Consider the following 19,833-nt stretch of genomic DNA (forward strand, 5'->3'; position numbering starts at 1 on the left):
TTTTCTCTTAACTTTTTTTCTGGTGACTGACTTGATCAGATGGTATATTACTACCTTCATAGTTTCACTTTGTGTTTTATTTTCTTCTAGGGTTTGACGTTCCTGGATGCCCCATAATTCACTCCTTATATTTTCTCTACACTGTTAGCTTCTTAATTATTAGGTTCCATTAGAAACTCACTGTTGGATTGATTACATTTATATTATCATTAGAAGAGAACATTTTCTAATTCTAAAAATGTATTTATGATAGATACTTACCTCATGTTTTAGCTTTTCCTGATTTTGTGCTGCCTGCTATATGCAAAAGTTTTTGCTCACCACTAGCCTCAATGTCTCCACCTGAACTAACACGTTCCAATGTGATATTGCTGTGCTGCAGTGTGCAAATGAGCATCAATAATTTTCTACCAATAGGGGTATGACACATTCTCCTAATGTAGATATTTCCCTCTATGCTAATTGTTCAGTCAAAGATGCACCAGAAGTGGGAAGTATGAGTAAGTACCTCTCAGAAATACATTTTTAATGTTAAAATATATTAACTTCTGACACAATACCTTACCTCCTCTGATATATTAGCTTGAATCATAGAGTAAGGTGGTGAAGGGACCTGTGCAAAAGTTACCAAGATGAGTCCCCACAAGAAACCATGAGTATGAAATTCTACACCATAAAAAGTATAAGGGCATACCTGTGGGAGACCGCACCTTTTGGGTATCTTCATTCGTAGAAAAGATATGTATTGTCAAGTCTGGCAGAAAAGAAGCACAGTCCACAGAATATGGATATGCCATATGTTGTAGTGTGGCTAGGATGCATCAAACTGTAAGTGGTGGGTCAACTCTCTGGGCTTCCACTAAAAAAATAACTCTCTTAGCTACTGTGGCTAAACAAAGAATTTTCTTTTAGCCACAGTGACAGTTGTTTAGCCACTATTTAAGGTCGCTGAAAACTGTGTGGTGCAGACTTTTAATATGCATCAATTCCTTCCAGTAAAAAATAGTTGTAATTATGTGAAAATCTACAAGACATTAAGTTTTGTGTTATTTTGTTATTCCCCAGCAATTTTCCCCACCAAAAAAAAAACAAAACAAACAAAATAACAAAATAAACATGATAAAGAGGAAAATAAAGATACATTTTTCAAATTAACACAGAAAAAAAAACAAAAAAAACTTAGAACTAGAATATAGTAGCATGACTAGTAAGTAGATAAATCCAATGTCAGCTCTTCAGCCAAATCATTCTCAACAGAAGATGTGGTAGAAGTTGACACCTGAGGGTTCAAAGCACATTTCTTCAACAGAGAATGGTACAAACATCTGTTTTTGTGAGTGACCCAGTATCTGAATGCAGAGTTGAAGTTAAAATGATCTGAAGGTTTGGACTCCATGGATAAGATCAGTAACATTTCTGTCTTGGCCACAAACAGACTGCTCCTGGCATCTGTTTTGATGATGTTGTACCTGCTAATTCCCTGCTCACAGACAACAGATGTAACTGGAATTATTAATCCAATTGCTGCAAGCTGAGACAGATTTGGAAAAGTTTGATGGGTCTGGTGGATGTATTCTTTGTAGAAGCTCTTCATGTTTCTGTTTTTGTGAGTAATCCTGTTCCATTATGTTCCTTAGTAGCAGCCATTCAGTCAGTGCTTCATCCTCATTGACGAAAGGAGAGAAGTGCTGGATGAGTTTCTTCAGATCATCCTCATCAGATACTGCTCTGCTGTGACATGGGTTAAATATTGAAAAAAATGACATAATGTTAGTGTCTGGGAATGCTACTTGTAGTCTTGTGACCACCTCTTCAACAAATGACTCAGCAGCTGATCTGTACTTTTCATGTTGTTTATCAATATCTTTGATGTCATGGCCTCTGTAAGAAGTGTAACCACTGGCATCAGTAGCTTGTGGGAGTTCCTTCAGTGCAGTCTGTGTGTAAAGACCAGGGATGGGTACCAGTGACTGAAATGACAGAATTGACCCATCAATAATTGCTTTAGCCTGATCATAAGATAAATCAGCTGTCTGTAGAGATCTTGACAAAAGTCCAAGAATGCCAACAGCGTCAGCCAAAAATATGTCATCATGATATAGCTGTAACATGACATTTGCTAGACTAGACCATGTAGCAAGGCTCGACCTGGAGTACTACGTTCCATTGCAATGACCTGCAGGCAGCTTATCACAGATGCAATACAGTTGACTAGTGCTTGGACGGAATCATTAAAAGAGAGCCATTGTGTGAAGAACACTTGCTTGATTTTGTTGCTTTTCTCTCCATGCAATGCTTTGCTCTCTTCCAGAACCCGACACAACTTGGAAGAATATTTCAGGATTTTTGCAAACTGGTTCAAAACTGAAATGTACTTCACAAGGTATGGCACCTGGTTTGCTGCCTTTTCAGCTGCCAACTGTAATCTGTGTGCCAAACAATGACTTGTTATTATCCAGGGACATTCTTCCTTAAATTTTGTAGCAACACCTGTTTTTATTCCCACCATGACATTTGCCCCATCAGTTGCAAGTCCAACCAAGTCAACATCAAACAATCCTCAATCTGCCATGACTGAGCAGGGTTAACACTATGTACACAAGCAGAACACCACCACCATACTCTCAGTTAAATGGAAATTATCTCACTCAAGAGGAAGCTTTAATGATCCACCACCCAAGTGCCAAGTACTTCCATACACCACTAGAAGGAAGGTTGAAAACACATATTACAGCCTGGAGAAATGCAACATTTTCAGACAGTGCAATGGATGATCGCAAAACCCAATTCTCAGGAGCAGAAAAGTCATGGTTTATTCAAACAAGACTGAAAGGAAAAGAAGCTATTTCAGCACTGCTTTACTCATAATAGTCCATGAGGAGATATGGACCAAATTGGGACTTGTTTAGCAAATAATATAAAGTAAGGAAACCTCTAGCAGACTTGTGAAACACCCCATCTCATAAATGAGTGTTATAGAACCAAATGCTACATGGTGCAGATTTATGTATACCCTGGCAGGCACCACATGACACTTAGCAGAATCCTGAGACATAGAACTTGGTGGAGCTGAAACAGGTGATCTGCTATTCAATTCATCACCCCTGAAACATGGCAAGCCAGGAGACTTTTATTTATATGCAAAAACGGCTCGTTTGGGCTGAGAAAACACTTTTACATAGAAGAGCGAACAACGTTTCGACCTTCTTCGGTCATCGTCAGGTTCACAAAGAAAGAGGTAACTGACCGGAAGCTGACCACATGTTTGAAAGGGGTTGTGTAACTGTGGGTCGAAATGTAGAGGGCGGTATTAGATGTTTGAATGTATAATTTTATTTATTTTATTTTATTAATATAGGTATAAAGGCGTTCCTTTATATTGGTTTATTTTGGGTTTAAGTTGTTGTATAAGTAAGGCTTCTTTAATTTTGCGTTTGTTTATGTTTGTTTCTTTATTTAGTATTTGAGTGTTTTCTATGGTTATGTTGTGTTTATTTGACTTGCAGTGTTCGAAAACGTGTGAAGATGACTTTTTATGTTCTTTGAATCTGGTTTCCATTTTTCTACTTGTTTCTCCAATATAGAAGTCGTGGCAGTTATCACATTGTATTTTATAAATAATGTTGGTGTGGTGTTTGTCAGTGTAGTTTTTACATAGTATAGACCTCATAGAATTCACCAAGATAAAGACAAACTTCATGTTCAACAACCAAAACTATATACAAACAAATGGCCTAAGCATGGGCAACCCAGTATCACCAGTTCTAGCCAATATTTTTATGACACAAGTTGAAACACAAGCAATTAACACAGCATTACATCCACCACTATACTGGTACAGATATGTAGATGACACGGTTGCAGGATTCAAATCTACAGAACACATACTTAATTTTTTTCAATCACATTAACTCTATACATCCCAACATCAACTTCACATGTGAACAGGAAGAAAACAATTAAATATCATTTCTTAACCTCAAAATTACAAGAACTGATACACAATTTCAAACAGAAATCCACCGAAAAATCACCCATACTGGACTATACATTCCTTGGGACTCAGCACATGAAACAAAACAAAAACTCAACATACTAAGAAACCAAATAAACACAGCCATAAAACTATGCTCACCAGATAAAATTAACGATGAATTAGACAAAATAAAACAATACTTCACCAACATCAATAAGTTTCCTCCACAAACCGTAGAAAACATTATACGCACACATCTAGACAGAAAGCAAAATCAACCAACTAAAGTAAATACAGCTCACGAATCAAAAAACCACGAAACCATATACTGCTGTATACCATATATTCCTGACATCAGCAAACAAATAACCAACATTTGGCAAAAATTAGTAACAAAATATGACATACCAATTAATACCAAATTTATTCAAAAACCCGGCACAAAATTTCTCAACAAGTGGGTTTCTCGTCATCACTGATTAAGCCAGGAGACTGATATGATGGGAGTAAGACCAGCATAAAATATCCAAAATTTGAGAACAAAGGTGCCTTGAATGTGTTTCTGCTTGATGGGAAATGTAAGAGACCACTGTAGAATTGTTGAAATAAATCATGAAAGTTTTTCTTTTCAATAGATTGAGATCTTGAACCATTCCTCATCAGACAGTAAGGAGTTCTGAAATAATGATGTGGAATGAAGATTCTCTTCCATCCATAGATCCTTGAATTCATACCTTTGATATACGCACCTCATCCCTAAAATGAGGTATCTGTGAAGAGACGAACATTAGGACAAGAGAACGCTGTAAGAACACTACTCAAGATGAATCATATGAATCATAAATAGCAGCAAGATGACTTTGCTATGGTAATGTGGAGATATGCATAAACAACATCAAACTTGGTAATCCACAGATCTGGTGCAAAATGTCAATGTTGGTTGACAAAGAACTTCATTGTGAACCTAAGAGAATCTCAAAATTGATTAAGACAAAAAATATAATTGGCTGCTAATCTCCTGTCTTTTTAGGCACAAGAAATAAATGGGAATAAAATTCTGGAAGAATTGAATCAACTCTCTCTATTGCCCCCTGTGACCAAAAACTCTGACAGTCTTGAAACAAAATACATGGATTTGTTGGGGGTGGAAATACCACAAATTGGGAGGATAACAGAGGTGATGAATTGAATTAAATGATGAACCCCAATGCCAGAACCTGAAGTACTGATGGAGCTGTAATGAAGGAATTCTAGGAGTCCAGAAAATGTTGTAGTTTTGCTTCCTCATACCTTGCCTGCATAGAGTAGTCATTACTGCTATTGGTGATGGTCTGCCTGAGCAGAGAATCCTCAAAAATAAGATAGGAATCTATTCTGAGTAACTGGGGAGCATAAATCAAAGAAAACATGACAAGGAAGAATGCAAACAGGTGACATCAGTTAGTGATTTCAATATCTCTGAGACACTCGTGAACATCAAAGAACAAAGAAGAGGAACATTGTGTAACTCACAAAAGGCTACATCAGCTAGATGAATTCCCTCCAACGAAGCATTTCTCCTCAATAAATCCCAATAATACATATAAGACACAGAAAACCAAAGAGAGAGCAAAAGTTGACAATCTCAACAAGATAGAAGTCAGCAAAAGACTCAATTTGTCCTCAAATTGATATGGGGAATGCTAATAGGCTTCAGACAAGATATGGAGGGAAAATAAATATATCAGAACAGTAATGAATGTTAAAGGAATCTAAGCAAACTGTGATCTGTTCAGTATAATCACAGGATCCAGTCTCAAATCCCACATATCAAAAGAGAATCAAGTCCTTGGGAATATACATCCTCCTTGTGGTGGTAAGCCAAAGCATGCTGGGCTGTTCAGACAAATGTGAGGGATAAGGCATAGCTATCCCATAACATAATTGAGCAGTAAATCTTCTAGCACAAATAGCATTATCAGTATTCACCCTCAGACCTTTCAGCCATCACAGAAGGAGTAGGTTCAAAGGTAATTGGAGAAAATTCTAAAACCTCACAGACTTGATTGGTCAAATAAAAAAATAGAGCAGGAGGTGACTGATCCAAATTGGCCTTGTAAGAAACTGACATAGTAAATTAAGGCACAAGAAAAAAATTAAAAAATAAAATAAAAAAGAGAGTCCAAATTATCTCCAGACTATCCTGCATCATCAGGAAAAGTAGCTTCATAATCCGATGGAGAGACACCCCCAAACTGGAAATACATCTCCATTTCACAGTGAATACATATCATAGACAGCATCAACTGAGAGTGACCCCTGACCCTTGAGAGATGCCAGATAACAAATGTGGCAGAGAGCTGAGTGGCCTTCTTGCTTGAAAAAGTATCCTAATGACTTCAAGCCTAAAAATGGTATGCTATTAAATTTTTGTAAGTAATAATTAATAAATATAGATTATACAAAAAGCTACTAGGCAATGTGAAAATCGCAACTGAGGATGTTAACTATCATGGCACTTCTGTAGAGAAATCTGTGTCTAAGTGATTTATCAGGAAGAATTATTTGAATAAGGTGTTTACCTACAGTACGAGAACAAAGGTTTCATATATATAGGTAGAGAGCATGATGAAACAAATATTGCCAAGGGCAATTGAGTACAAAATATGTGGAAAAATGAATTTAGGTGGAAGCCTCAAGGCTAGTTGTGAGTGAATAATTGCATATATGAAAAGCAGCACAAAATTAAGAAAAGTTGATATGTGAGAAGAAGTAAGGTATCTGAAGTATGTCATTTCACTTTATCATGTTAGTAAAAGTATTTGTAAGATGTGATTTCTCTAATGTGTATGCTTCTTATCTCACAAGAATTCATTGCATCCTCTACCTCATTCTTGCAGTCGTTCTAGAAGATTTCAACTGTTTTAATTAACATATTTTAAAAACCATTTAGTCAAATATGCATACAAATCAAAGAAAACCAGGAAATTTGTGATCATTGCCATAGTAATTACTTATTATTTGGTAACCATATTTATAATGACATTTCATTTTATTAATATACAATTCTTTAACCAGCATCTGAACAAAAAATAAACACAGAAATATATCTGAATAAACATAAACTATTTCATGCAACTATGAACATAAAGAATTTTTCTAAGTGTAACATATGTACGATTACATATTTATTTTAATATAAGTGTTTGTTTCAGTTAAATATACATTTAAAAAATATTTGAACAGGAACATTTAAACATTCCAAACATTACAAATCACTTAATTATACGGATTAACTTCAGATTTTAGCACTTCAATGAAAACACTGTATAATTTTGGCTGTGAAAAACTCATGTGTAATCAGTGAAAAGCTAGTTAGCTCCCTATTCAGTGGATTCAAAATTAATTTTCTTGTCATGAACCCTCAATACTGTTTGTAAGTTGGAAAACCTTTTGTATATAAAATATTTACTTATAATAACTATTTATAAAAAGTTAAAATGTATTTGCATTAAAAAAGAAAACTGTGTATATCAATCTTGTTGGCAAATGTTACAAGTTTGATACATCTCTACATTTAATTAACTTCTAAATTTATATTACAGTTTAACTCTGTTTCAGACTATTTGAAATTCTAATACATAACATAACAAATAACATCTTTACCTTTACTTTCCTCAGCTCATTTTTCATGTCCTGCAGAAGTTCCTGTTTCTCATCCAGCTGTGTTTTCAAGTTCTGAAACTGAATAAATTTTCAAGTCAACATATGAGTCGAGACTAGAAAAACTGAAGTTTCACTTGAGTCCAAAATGACATACAAAACATTGTAAATAACATTCAATTGTTACCACACCTTAAGAAAACTAATGTAAGTGTAATTATATAACAGATCAATTATCAATTCTATAGTATTTGAAAATTAAAGTATGTAGAAATTGTTATCGTAAGTCTCTGTTACATGTTATATGTATTTAAATGAAGAAAAGTTTATTACACTGACAATATTAAATTTTGCAATAGGACAAGTAAAAATCAGAAATGTGTATAATGTTACTCTACAAGTTAGTTAAAGGAAGAATGGAAAGATCAGTGCCAAAATTCAACATCAAAGTTATTGTTTGAGTATTATCTCCTTGAGGTACACAGCAAATAAATTTTTTTTAACATTGTTTTCACAAATGTTATAGATCTGGATTTATATATGATATACATTATTTTAATGGTAAAAAACAGAAATACTTTTCTCCACCATTTATGATATGTAATTCAGAATAAATCTGATAGATATCAAAATGAACATTTCTATTACCATCTTGCAAGTAATGTTTGGGCAAAAAATTAAAAATACTGCAAGAAATAGTTTGTCTGAACTAACCAGGAAAAATATTTTGTGAAACATGATGGGTGTCTGAGTTACACATCTCACACAAATTAATAAAAGGGGTTAATATTTACAAGCTAAATGCAAAATAAAGTTAAAGGTAATCCCTAACTTGTATCTGTGTGTTTTTCTTATAGCAAAGCCACATCAGGCTATTTGCTGTGTCTACTGAGGGAAATTGAACCCCTAATTTTAACGTTGTAAATCCAAAGACTTACTGCTACCCAAACGGGGAACTAACTAATATCTAGTGGATCCCTTGAAGAGGAAATTTCTCTTAGTATTAGTTTAGAAAATTAGATATCTAGATGTCAAAACAGTTTCATATAAATTATTAGCCACTTATAATGCAACATAATTGAAACTATGTAGGAAGATCAGTTTGTTAATGGTTGTTAATGTAAGAAAGGGATGTGCATGCTGAAGCTTTTATAGCCAGCATTTATGAATTATTATCCAGGAACATCATTTTGAGCTGCAGGTGGTAGCTTAACTACAGTGTTGCTGCTCTTTGAACTCAGAAGTAATTATAGATTAATATTAACTTCCAATCAAAGAAAACTAACTGCTTTGATCAAAATTAAAAATCAACCAAATAATGAGTACATTTAACAAAATATACTTTTTTATGTATAAAGATAAGAATGCACTATTTCATCTGTTTGGTACAACAACTTAACACTAAATTTAGCTTTAAATCCAGTTTAGATTTAGGTTATTCATAAGCCCATGCACTAAAATAATAATACAAAAAAAAAACTGCAACAGAAGTATGATGATAAAAAATAACAAAACTAGTTATATTAAGTATTCTAGCCAATATGTGTGTCATTTGTTTTAATTACAAGTTGATACTGGTATCAGTTGTTTTTAACAGAAAACATAATTTCTGGCTTGAATCCCCTGTAATAAATTAAAATTGTTGACAAACAAACTCACATGGGTGTGCCAATCTTTGGCACTGTTAATAAAATTAATTTTACCATTATTTTCAACATTTTGATGTGCTAGAAAAGACAATGATAACCAATTATCACATTATTGCTTGCACTCTTACATTTCCTAAATGATTGATTCAGTTTTGATGCAGGCTACGAAATGAAAAGAAAAACAATACAGACGATCTCATAGCATGTTAAACTACCATTGTATTCATTGTCATCCTCTACAAAATGTTGAATGATACTAAGATTACTAATAAAACACGTACTACTTTCAAATACTGATAAAAAAACATCTTAAGTGGAAAAAAAGAAAACAAAGGCTTCTTTGTACAAATCACAATATGCATGCGATGTCATGTATAGTTAAGAGGAAAAACTGTTAGAATTATTTGAAGATTAACATGATATTAAATTAATTAATTACCCACTTTATTATTTAAGTATTTTTCACTAATATCTGCTACAATTATTGGATTTTAAGCATTTATCAAGACCTTGAAAAAGTAAAATAAAACTTCAAAACTTTTCCAAAATCCTATGATGTATACAAACCCTGCCATAGTTCCAACATATCTAGAACATATCCTTTCACCAATGGGAAATGAACGATGAACACAACACAAAATATCAATTTTAATAAATTAATTAAATCAATCCAACATTAGTAAAAACCTATTTTCTTATATGTTTAAGGTTAACAGTTATTATTTGCTTTGGAATTACAGTGCATTTTATAATTATTTTTAATTTTAATACTTATGGTAAGACTGTGTGATAGGATACTAATGACATTTATTGTTTGTAGCCTATACAATCATCTAGTTTAATTATTAACCTTAAAATTTTCCTTACCTGAAACTGTATATCGGATAGATACCTCTCACAACCACTAACACCTATTACCTCATGCATAACTGCTGTAGAATTTTTTGTGCACAGCACAAGCCCTAAACAAATTCCCACATGTTTCTATCTATACTGTGCCAGTCTATGATATAATCATCACAATGCTGCATGTTTTCATCAAAAAGAGAGTAACACCACCTCCACATATGATAATCTCCATTAGCTCTGACACATAATTATAGGCTCATTCTTGATGGGCCAGTAAAAATGTACCAGAAATGTAGAGGAAAGGTAATAAGGTGATGTAGAGGTATCTATCTGAAATATATTTTCACAAAAGGAAAATATATTTTAGATAGTTACTTACCTCTATGTACCACTAAGAACTAAAATCATACTTTGAAAATGGCAGATTGGCAGGTAGTGATCAATTACATATATGAGCTCTTTTCTGAAACAGTGAAAGACAGGGAGTCTTAGTGAAGCAGCACCTTGCAAGAGACCTCATTTTCATCAAGCACGGAATATTCTTTGCTCAAGTTATTGGTATTTATTCACTGATATATTTTTTGCAAATTACAAAATGACTTATAGTGAAAAATATTGGGTAAATCTTGTTCCAGTGGTGATGTGTTGTAAACAAACCTACAGCCAGGACTGGAAGTGGAGGGTTCTTTTTAATCCAAAGTGGAACTCATTTCATATGTAACTTTAGTGTCAAAGGATGAAATAAAAATATTGAAATATGTAACGGTTCCTTCATTATCACTGCAAAGAAACATTCTTAGTAAGTTTCCTCTGATAAGTATGAAAATGCTATTTCTGCATGTATGCATGGTGTTACAAAAGCAATTAAAATAATAAGAAGCCATCATCAAGGAAAAAAATAAATGTCAATAAGCAAGCAGAATTTCAGTGGAGGAGGTTTTCATTTGCAACCCCTAAAGCTTGTTGGAACATTAGATTGTGTAGTGTGGCTACAGCTCTAGGTCATTCCATCTTAGTGAAATACTTATGAGTTGGATAATGTAACATTGGCAACTGTTTGGAAGATACTGTAATGGGTATCCTGCACTACACTTCTAGTGTATGCTTCCAGTCGATACATCTCAAATGAGGAGTAGGCCCTACTGGTCTCTTACAACAGAAAAGGAAACACTTGAAGAAGAAACTCTTCATACTAAACTCCCCAGTAACTGAAACTTGGAAGAACACTGGGAATTTGCATGGGTCACTATAATCAGGTCCAGTGATTTGGACTTGCATCTCCACCAAATGAAAATGCAATGTGTTTCTAAGACCAAAAACAAGTGTAGGCCAAGTGTAACAACAAGAACACAGAGGAATGTCTTGAATAATAAAGAATATCAGGGGAAGAAGATAATGACAAGGGTAGTCACACAGAAAATGACTAAATAAATTCTGGCTTAAAGCATCAAAAATCCTTGCAACTGAGTCTGGAAAGGGTAGCCAAAAGAGAAGGAGGTTTGAAATTGAGGGAAGTCACAAAATTACTAACCAAAGAAGTCCTAATATGAGAATATTCAACAGAAAACTGAAGGATGCATGGACCACAAGGATGGATCCAGTCCAGACAAAACATGTAAATTACCACCAGATTCATAACATCCAGTAACTGTCATGCTGTACAATGAATACAATATTATAGGTCCAAAAGAGAGAGTCCAGAGTGAGAGTGTTTTCTTGAAAGTCCATGTATGAAACAAACGTTGAGTTGTCCTAATGGATAATCACAAGATAAATGAGTAACAGAGACTGAAGAAATTGGCAAGTTTAGTAAGCTGTTGTCCTCTTCAGAATATTGATGTGTAGGGAACACAATTCTTCAAACCAGACCCCAGATTTAGTATTGGTGTCAATAATTATTCCACAACAGGAAATACTGTCACTGAGGTAAAGATGCAGGTTGGATGGGAAAAGAGGGTACACTATGGGTAATGTTGGAACAATTAAGCTACCACAACAGACAGGGACATAGAAAAACAAAAGCAGACAATGGATTACAGGATATATTTCACAGACCACTCACATCCAACTGATGAACAGGATGCACATATGCAGAAGTGAGAGGGATCAGTTTCTGATAAAGCAAGAAAACCCACAAAGAAAGAGAATGAGAGATAAGTGCCCTAGAAATCAAAACAGTCATGGCAAGAAAGTGAAATGACAAGAACCCTCTTCCCTTCATCTCTCTTTCGCGGGAGTTGAAAAGAACTCCGAGGTGTATAATATACTTTCTGGAAATTAAAATGGGCACAAAAAGCTTGACCAGCAAGCCTATATGAGGCTTTTCAAAGAAGAGTGAAGGAAGTAACTGCTGAATCCTGCCCAAATGTACTGGACTTGGTTGAAAACAAATGAAGCCAAAGCAATGTTAAAGGGGAAAGCTTAAAAAGGGACACCTGATGCTTGTGACTGAATCAAACAAAATGTTTGAAAGAATTGAGCAATCAGTAGATGTGTATAAAGGCACCCAAGACACTGAACTTGGTTATCTGTAGTCTAGGGAAAAGGATCAATGGAGAGTAAGAAACCCCTCCATTGTGAACTGAGAAACCACTAGATAATGGGTCAGTGAAGAAAGGTAAAGGAGGGAACACTAGTTCCCAGTTTTTGTGGGGCCAACACAAAAGTGAGGATAAAATCCTGGAGATGGTCACTGGATCCTCTTAATGGCTCTCTTCATCCAAAAGATTTAATACCACAGCCTCAAGATCTGCCCAGGACATTGAGGAGGAGGAAAGAAATACAAAAAGGAACACAGAGAAGGATGAGACAAGAAATGGTGAGAAAAACAATGTACAAAAACCCACTGATCACTTGTAAAAGAGGTTCAGAGGTTTGGAATTAAAAACAGACATGCCTGCAGCTGGCTTGACTTCTTGGCAAGTCATAGAGATAGGCACAAAAATCACCATCAGTCACCTGAAGTTGGCCCTTCCAGTCATGGTTACAAGCTATTTGATGTTATGGCCATTTGTAACAAGTAAAGTATTAAAATTTTAATAATAACTTGCCAGGATGACAAAGAGGTAGTTCAAATCAGTAGTTCAAACAGCAGCATTAGTCACCTGAAGTTGGCCTTTCCAGCCCTGGTTTTGAGTTATTTGACATTACGGCCATTTTCTAATTTAAAATTGAACTAGATGGACTTTGATTCTTAAAAGGGAATCACATTAAAAAAGGTCTAATGTACAAATTAAAAAACTTAAATGGCATTAAAAAGAGTAATGGCCTTTAAAAAACTAAAAACATTTCCAAGGTGTACAGTGTTACCATTACCAATAACACTGTCTAACGTTATGGACAAACCTTGGGACAGAACATGTTTGAAAGGGTGCCGTTGTTGAGAGTCATAACCATGGCAAGAAAGTAAAATGTGGCTTATTGTGACCTGAGTGTTACACAGACAACACACTGGTGCATCATTTCCAAATAAAAGAAAATGATGAATTAAAACACTGTGACCAATGCTCAGTCTAGTTAGAACAACTTCCTCTTTCCGATCCTTCCAGAAGCAAAATGGCCAAAGTACAATAGAGGGTTTTATTTGGAAAAGCTTGTTTTCATGTTGCTCACTCCAAGTTAACTGCCAGCTGGAACAGAGCCTAGCCTTGAATATAGGACCATAGTCCATGTATGGAACAGGCACAGCTGTGACAGTGCCAAAGCATATAGATTAAGCTGCGGTGTTGGCGAGCTCATTCCCACAAATATCAATGTGCCTCGGTATGCACAAAAACTGGATAGAAGTAGATGTTAAAAGAAATGGGCTAGTTGGTTTTGAATATCTGCAAGAATAGGGTGTGAACTAACATGAAGCAATTCCAGGGCCAGTAGAGAACTAAGCGAGTCAGTATAAATGGTGCAGTTTGAGTACTACTTAGCTTCTATATGATCCAGAGCAAGAGAAATGGCAAACAGTTCAGCAGTGAACACAGAAGCTGTAGAGGGGATTCTGTGTCCAACCACTGAGAAAAAACAAATGATGGCAGAACCGATACAGTCACCTGATTTTGAAATATCTGTATAAATAGGAATGGAAGGATGGTTCAAAATATGTCCAGCAAATAACAGACAGTATTTCCAATTGGGAGTGTCTGCTTTTCTCAGATAACTTACAGGTAGGTCACATCTGAGGACTGTTGGAAACCATGGTGGGATTGGCTAACCAGTGGATACAGCAATGGTATCCAAGAACAGACCCAATTTATACAACTGTGCCTGGATACGAAGGCCAAAAGGAGCAATAGCAGATCATCTGTTCTGAAAAAGTATGGCCCACCAAGGAAGGAAAACACAACCCCAGGTGGGATGCTTTGGTAAGGAACGAAGTTTCGAAGAATATTGTAAAGATAGTTGCAAACGGCAAAGGTGTAGAGAAGGTTCATGAGATTCAATGCATACACTTTGAATTGGAGAGGTATGGAAAGCCCCAGTGCAGAGTCAAAGTCCTTGGTGATGAATGAGGTCTAGCATTTTTATGGCCGAGGGTCTGGCAGAGCCATAGACCATTGAAGCATAGTCGAGTTTTGATCGAATAAGAGCACGATATACCTTTAACGTCGTTCTGCTCCCCAACTGGTAGAAGAGAGGACACAGAGGATGTTCAGTGCTTTTGTGCATTTGACCCAAAGCTGCTTTAAGTGTGGTATAAAGGTCAGCTTACGGTCAAAGATAAGCCCCAAGAACTTGGCCTCAGGGATCACTGGCAGTGAAACTTCACCGATATGAAGTTCAGGATCAGGGTGAATACCCCGTTGGCGGCAAAAGTGCATGCATACGGTTTTACAGAGAGAGAAATTAAAGCCATTCGCCATAGTCCAGTTCAGTACATGATTGAGGGCAGTTTGTAGTTGCCGCTCAATATATCTCATGTTCAAGGACTGACATGACATGTGAAAGATGTCGACATACAGCCCATTCGCAATAGTGAGAGGGAGTTGTTCAGTGATAGCATTTATCTTTATACTGAAAAGTGTGACACTCAAAACACAGCTTTGAGGGACTCCAAGTTCCTGTACAAAAGAACGGGAAAGTGTCAAACCCACATGAACTTGGAATCTCCTATCCATTAAAAACTTTTTAATAAACATGGGTAAATGGCCACGTAACCCATATGTACAGAGGTCTCGCAAAACGCCATACCTCCATGTTGTGTCATAAGCCTTCTCAATGCCAAAGAATATTGATACAAGATGTTGGCATTTGAGAAAGGCTTCTCTGATTGATGTTTCAAGACGAATTAGGTGGTCTGTGGTGGAGTGCTGTCGACGGAACCCACACTGGGTAGGCGAGAGGAGGTTGTTTGATTCGAGGAACCAAACAAGACGAGCATTAACCATCCTTTCTAAGATCTTACGGAGACAGCTCATCAAAGCAATTGGACGGTAGTTTGAAGGAATCTTGGGATCTTTCCCTGGCTTAGAGAAAGGTAAAATAATAGCCTGGTGCCAGGCATCAGGAAAAACATTCTCCTACCAGATCCGGTGAAAGACAATCAGAAGGACATCAAGGGAAGCAGGAGATAGATGGCGCAGCATGTCATAATGAACATCATCAGGTCCAACAGATGTACTGGCAGACCGATGAAGGGCCATTTTCAGTTCCACCAGTGTAAAGGGACAATTATAGTCAAAGAAACAGTCAGTTTGAAAGGAAAGAGTTGAATGCTCTGCCCGAGTCTTGATGGCCAAGAAGGTGGAGGAACAAGCAGAAGTGCTAGATACCCGGCAAAAGCTTTCACCTAGAGTATCAGCGATGCTCCGGACATCAGCCACCTCCTGACCATCAGAGAGTAAGATCGAGAGGGGGACAGAATTGTAGTGCCCATTAACCTTTCGAATCCTGTCCCATATGATCTTGGAACTGGTGGTAGAAGATATGCTAGTTGTGAACTTAATCCAAAATTCCTTCTGGCTTTGACATTTAATCCACCTAGCATGTGCACAAAGCCGTTGGAAAGTGACGCGGTTTGAAAGTGTGGGATATCTACGAAAAGTATCCCATGAAAAATGGGAGAATAATGAAGGGGAGCAAACCGAGAGATCAATAGTGGTAAAGGACTGACTAGATGCATGAAAATAAGTGGAAGAACCAGTATTGAAAAGAGAAAGTTTGTGATCAGAGAGCATACGCTCTACAGAGCGACCCCTCCTATCAATATTAGCACTTCACCAGAAGGGATGATATCCATTAAAGTCCCCCAGGATTAGAAATGGAGACAGCAACTGTTCAACGAGAGCATCAAGGTCTGATTGATCATATATCTCTCCAGGAGACAGGTAGAGAGAACAAACAGTGATGGTATGACCCAAGGAAACACGGATTGCTATGGCCTCCAAGGGTGTGTTGAGTGACAAAGACAGGGTGGGCACATGCTGATCACCCAATAGCGCCACCCCTCCATGTACTCGTCCATCACACAGCCTGTCATTTCTGTACAGAGAAAACTGCTGAATGGTGACTGTATCAGCAGGTTTGAGAAATGTTTCTTGTAAGGAAAGACAAACAGGATGGTAAAAAGCAATCAGTGTTTTGCTATCATCCAGATTAGAACGTAAACCTCAAAAGATCCATTGTATCAAGGTGGCCATTTTTAATGACGGGTAGGCGAAGTGGCTGGAGAACCCTTCTGTTTATGACCACGTCTTTTTTCCTTACTGTCCTTAGTCAGAGGAGGTCTATCAACCTCCATGGATCCTGCCCTGGGTCGACTGGACAGGTCTTTGTTATTAGAAGGGGATTCCAGTGACTGAGGATGCGAATGAACGATTGTTTTGCCTCTTGAGGTGGGAGAAAAAGATGTATCAGAAGAATTGCCTGTATTAGAAACTGAAGGATGTGGATCTTGAGTTTTGTTGGAACGTATGGGAGGAACAGAGATGGGTGTGGAAGTAGATTCATCAACCTTTTTAACCATGGATGTCAAAAGGCTTTTCATTTGTTTTCAAAACGATTCCCTTGGAGGCACAGAGAGATCTGTCTGCACTCCCACTGTAGTTGCAGAATGAAGTGCAGCAGCATATGTCCGAGATGGAGTGGTGGGCAGCAATTTCCGAGCCTCAGGATAACTAATGTTATGTATCGTTTTTAAACGCTGCACCTCTTTTTCCTCCAACCATTTTCAGAAAGAATGAAAGTAAGAGGGGTGAGAACCATTGCAGTTGACGCAATGTGGGTCCATGTCACATTCATAGGCATCATGGTCCTTGCCCCCACAACGAGCACGTCAGGGAACCACGACATGATGTCTTTGAGTGGCCTAATCTCCAACATTGGAAACATCAGAGAGGGTTTGGAATGTATGGCCGTACCCTACAAATGAGAGATAACCTGCCTTGATGGTGGCAGGTGCACGTGATGAAGTAAATGTCAAAACGAGGGTATTTGTTGGCAGTGTAACTCCATCTTTGCGAGTGGAGATGCGCCTCACTGCAGAAACTCCTTGAGTGGAGAGACCAGCGAGAATCTCTGACTCGGGGATGTTCTTCAAATCCCTCTCAACAATAACTCCTCATGATGAATTCAAAGTAGCATGAGGTGTAACCTCAATAGGTATATCCCCAATTGCCTTTGAATTCAAGAGGAGTTCACTGTGTTGGGTTGTGGATGTTTCAACCAATATGTCTCCAGATTGAAGCTTCTTTACTGACTTTGGAGATCCAGCAAGACCCTCTAGTCCCTTCTGAATAAAAAAGGGGGACAATTGCCCTAAAGGTTTTTCCAAAAGAGAATGTAATATAAGAAAATGAGGTACATGTGTTACAGAAGTTGAAGATTGTTGTTCAGAGTCTTCAAGACGTGGTCGCTTACCCATTGACTGTTTTTTCACTATTTTATTTGAATTTTGTGAAGGAGGATCCATAGGAAAAAAGAAAAATTTCGGTACCCACTGACCCCACCCACCATGGAGCCCTACTAGGGGATGCACTACAAAGTCCTGCAAGGACAATGCAGCAATGCCAGGGTTTTGTGAGCACTATACCAAAACACCAGCATCAGGCACAATGCCCACAACACCCGCTGAGAACTTCCAACACTGGTACTTGGTTGACTCTAGCCCTAGTGGACCAGCCGACTGACCCAAGGGGGGGGCCACCCAAAGGCCAAACGTTTACAGGAATTCAAGGCCAAAGTGGTGTGTTAGGGTTGGACCCCTCAATTACCAGGATCCTCTCCTCCCCTTCACAGGTCGCCACGCACGGCAAACACGTGGATGGATGTTTAGATCCCAGAGAAGGTAACCAGACAGAAGAGAACCTTTCCTGGGAGGTCCCCTCACCACGTACAGGAATCCACACCGAGGGGGAACTGGTGATAGAAGAGAAGCTACATGTGTATTTAATTCAAAATTCCTTCTGGCTTTGACATCTGATCTGCACGGGCCCACTGAAAAGCAATGTGGTTTAAAAGACTGACTAGGTACATGAAAATAAGAATAAGAATCAGAACTGAATAGAGAAAGGTAGTGATCCAAGAGAATACACTCAACAAAATGATCCCTCCAATCAATATCAGCACCACCCCACAGAGGATTATATCCATTAAAATCCACCAAGATTAAAAAAAGGAGATGGTAACTGCTCAATGAGGGCATCAAGGTCTGACTGATCACAGGTCTCTTCATGAGCCAGGCAGAGAAAACAAATAGTGGTGGTACAACCCATGGAAACAGGATGGCTACAGCTTCCAAGGGTGTATCAAGTGTCAAAGGCAGAGTGAGCACATGCTGATCAACCAGTAGTGCCACCCTCCATGCACTTATCCATCACACAACCTGTCATTTCTGTACAAAGAAAACTGCCGAAGTGTGACTGCATTGACAGATTTCAGAAAGGTATCCTGTTAGGAGAGACACACAGAATGGTAAGAATCAGTCCAATCCTTAATGTCATCTATATTCAAATAAAAACCTCGACAGTTCCATTGTATAAAAGTGATCATTTTTATTTATGTGGAGGGGAATGGGGCAGGGAACCCTTCTGTTTTCAACCACTTTTTACTTTATTGGATGGAGGTCTATAGACCTCCATGGATCCTGCCCTGGATTGAGTAGGCAGGTCTCTGTCCGTGTACAAAGAGTCCAGCGACTGAGAGTGTGAACAAATAATCGGTTTGCATCTTGGGGCTGCAGAAGAGAATGGACTTGAGGAAGCGTTCAAACCTGAAGCCAAAAGAAGTGAACCTGGGCAGTCACTGGAAGGGGTGGCAGGGACTGAGATGGAAGTAGACTTAGATTCATCAACTCTTTTAACCAGGGAGGGCAAAACACTCTGCTGGAGGCATGGAGAGATTTGTCTGCACTTCTATTGTGGCAGTAAAACAGAGTGCAGCAGCATATGTGTAAGACAGAGTGGGGGACAATAACTTTCAAGCCTCTGGGTAGGAGATATTGTTTATTGTGTTCAAGCATTGCACCTCTTTCTCCTCCACCCACTTAGGGCAAGAAATAGAGTAAGAGGGGTGTGAACCATTCTAGTTAACACAGTGTGGTTCCAGTTCACACTTGTAGATGTCATGGTCTTTGCCAGCACAATAAGCACATGTTAAAAAACCACAATGTCTTCAAGTCACTGAGCTGCTATCACTGAAAACATCTGAGAGGGTTGGAAATATACAGCTGTACCTTACAGTTCAGATAACCTGCACTGATTATGGGAAGAAGACATGGTGATGTAAATA

At 37.6% G+C, this 19,833-nt stretch overlaps 1 protein-coding gene across 8 annotated transcripts in view; it reads right to left on the reverse strand.

Moving 5' to 3' along the window:
* The window catches only part of LOC143224073 (uncharacterized), a 141,920-nt gene that overhangs the window by 79,922 nt on the left and 42,165 nt on the right, over positions 1-19,833 (reverse strand). For all 8 annotated transcript variants that reach the window (XM_076452540.1, XM_076452554.1, XM_076452544.1 and 5 more), the window contains one exon: positions 7,622-7,699. In XM_076452540.1, coding sequence (XP_076308655.1) covers positions 7,622-7,699 — 78 coding nt within the window. The remainder of the gene's footprint in view (positions 1-7,621; positions 7,700-19,833) is intronic.

Source organism: Tachypleus tridentatus, chromosome 1 (genome assembly GCF_004210375.1).
Source record: "Tachypleus tridentatus isolate NWPU-2018 chromosome 1, ASM421037v1, whole genome shotgun sequence".
In the NCBI taxonomy this organism is placed as follows: Eukaryota; Metazoa; Arthropoda; class Merostomata; order Xiphosura; family Limulidae; genus Tachypleus; species Tachypleus tridentatus.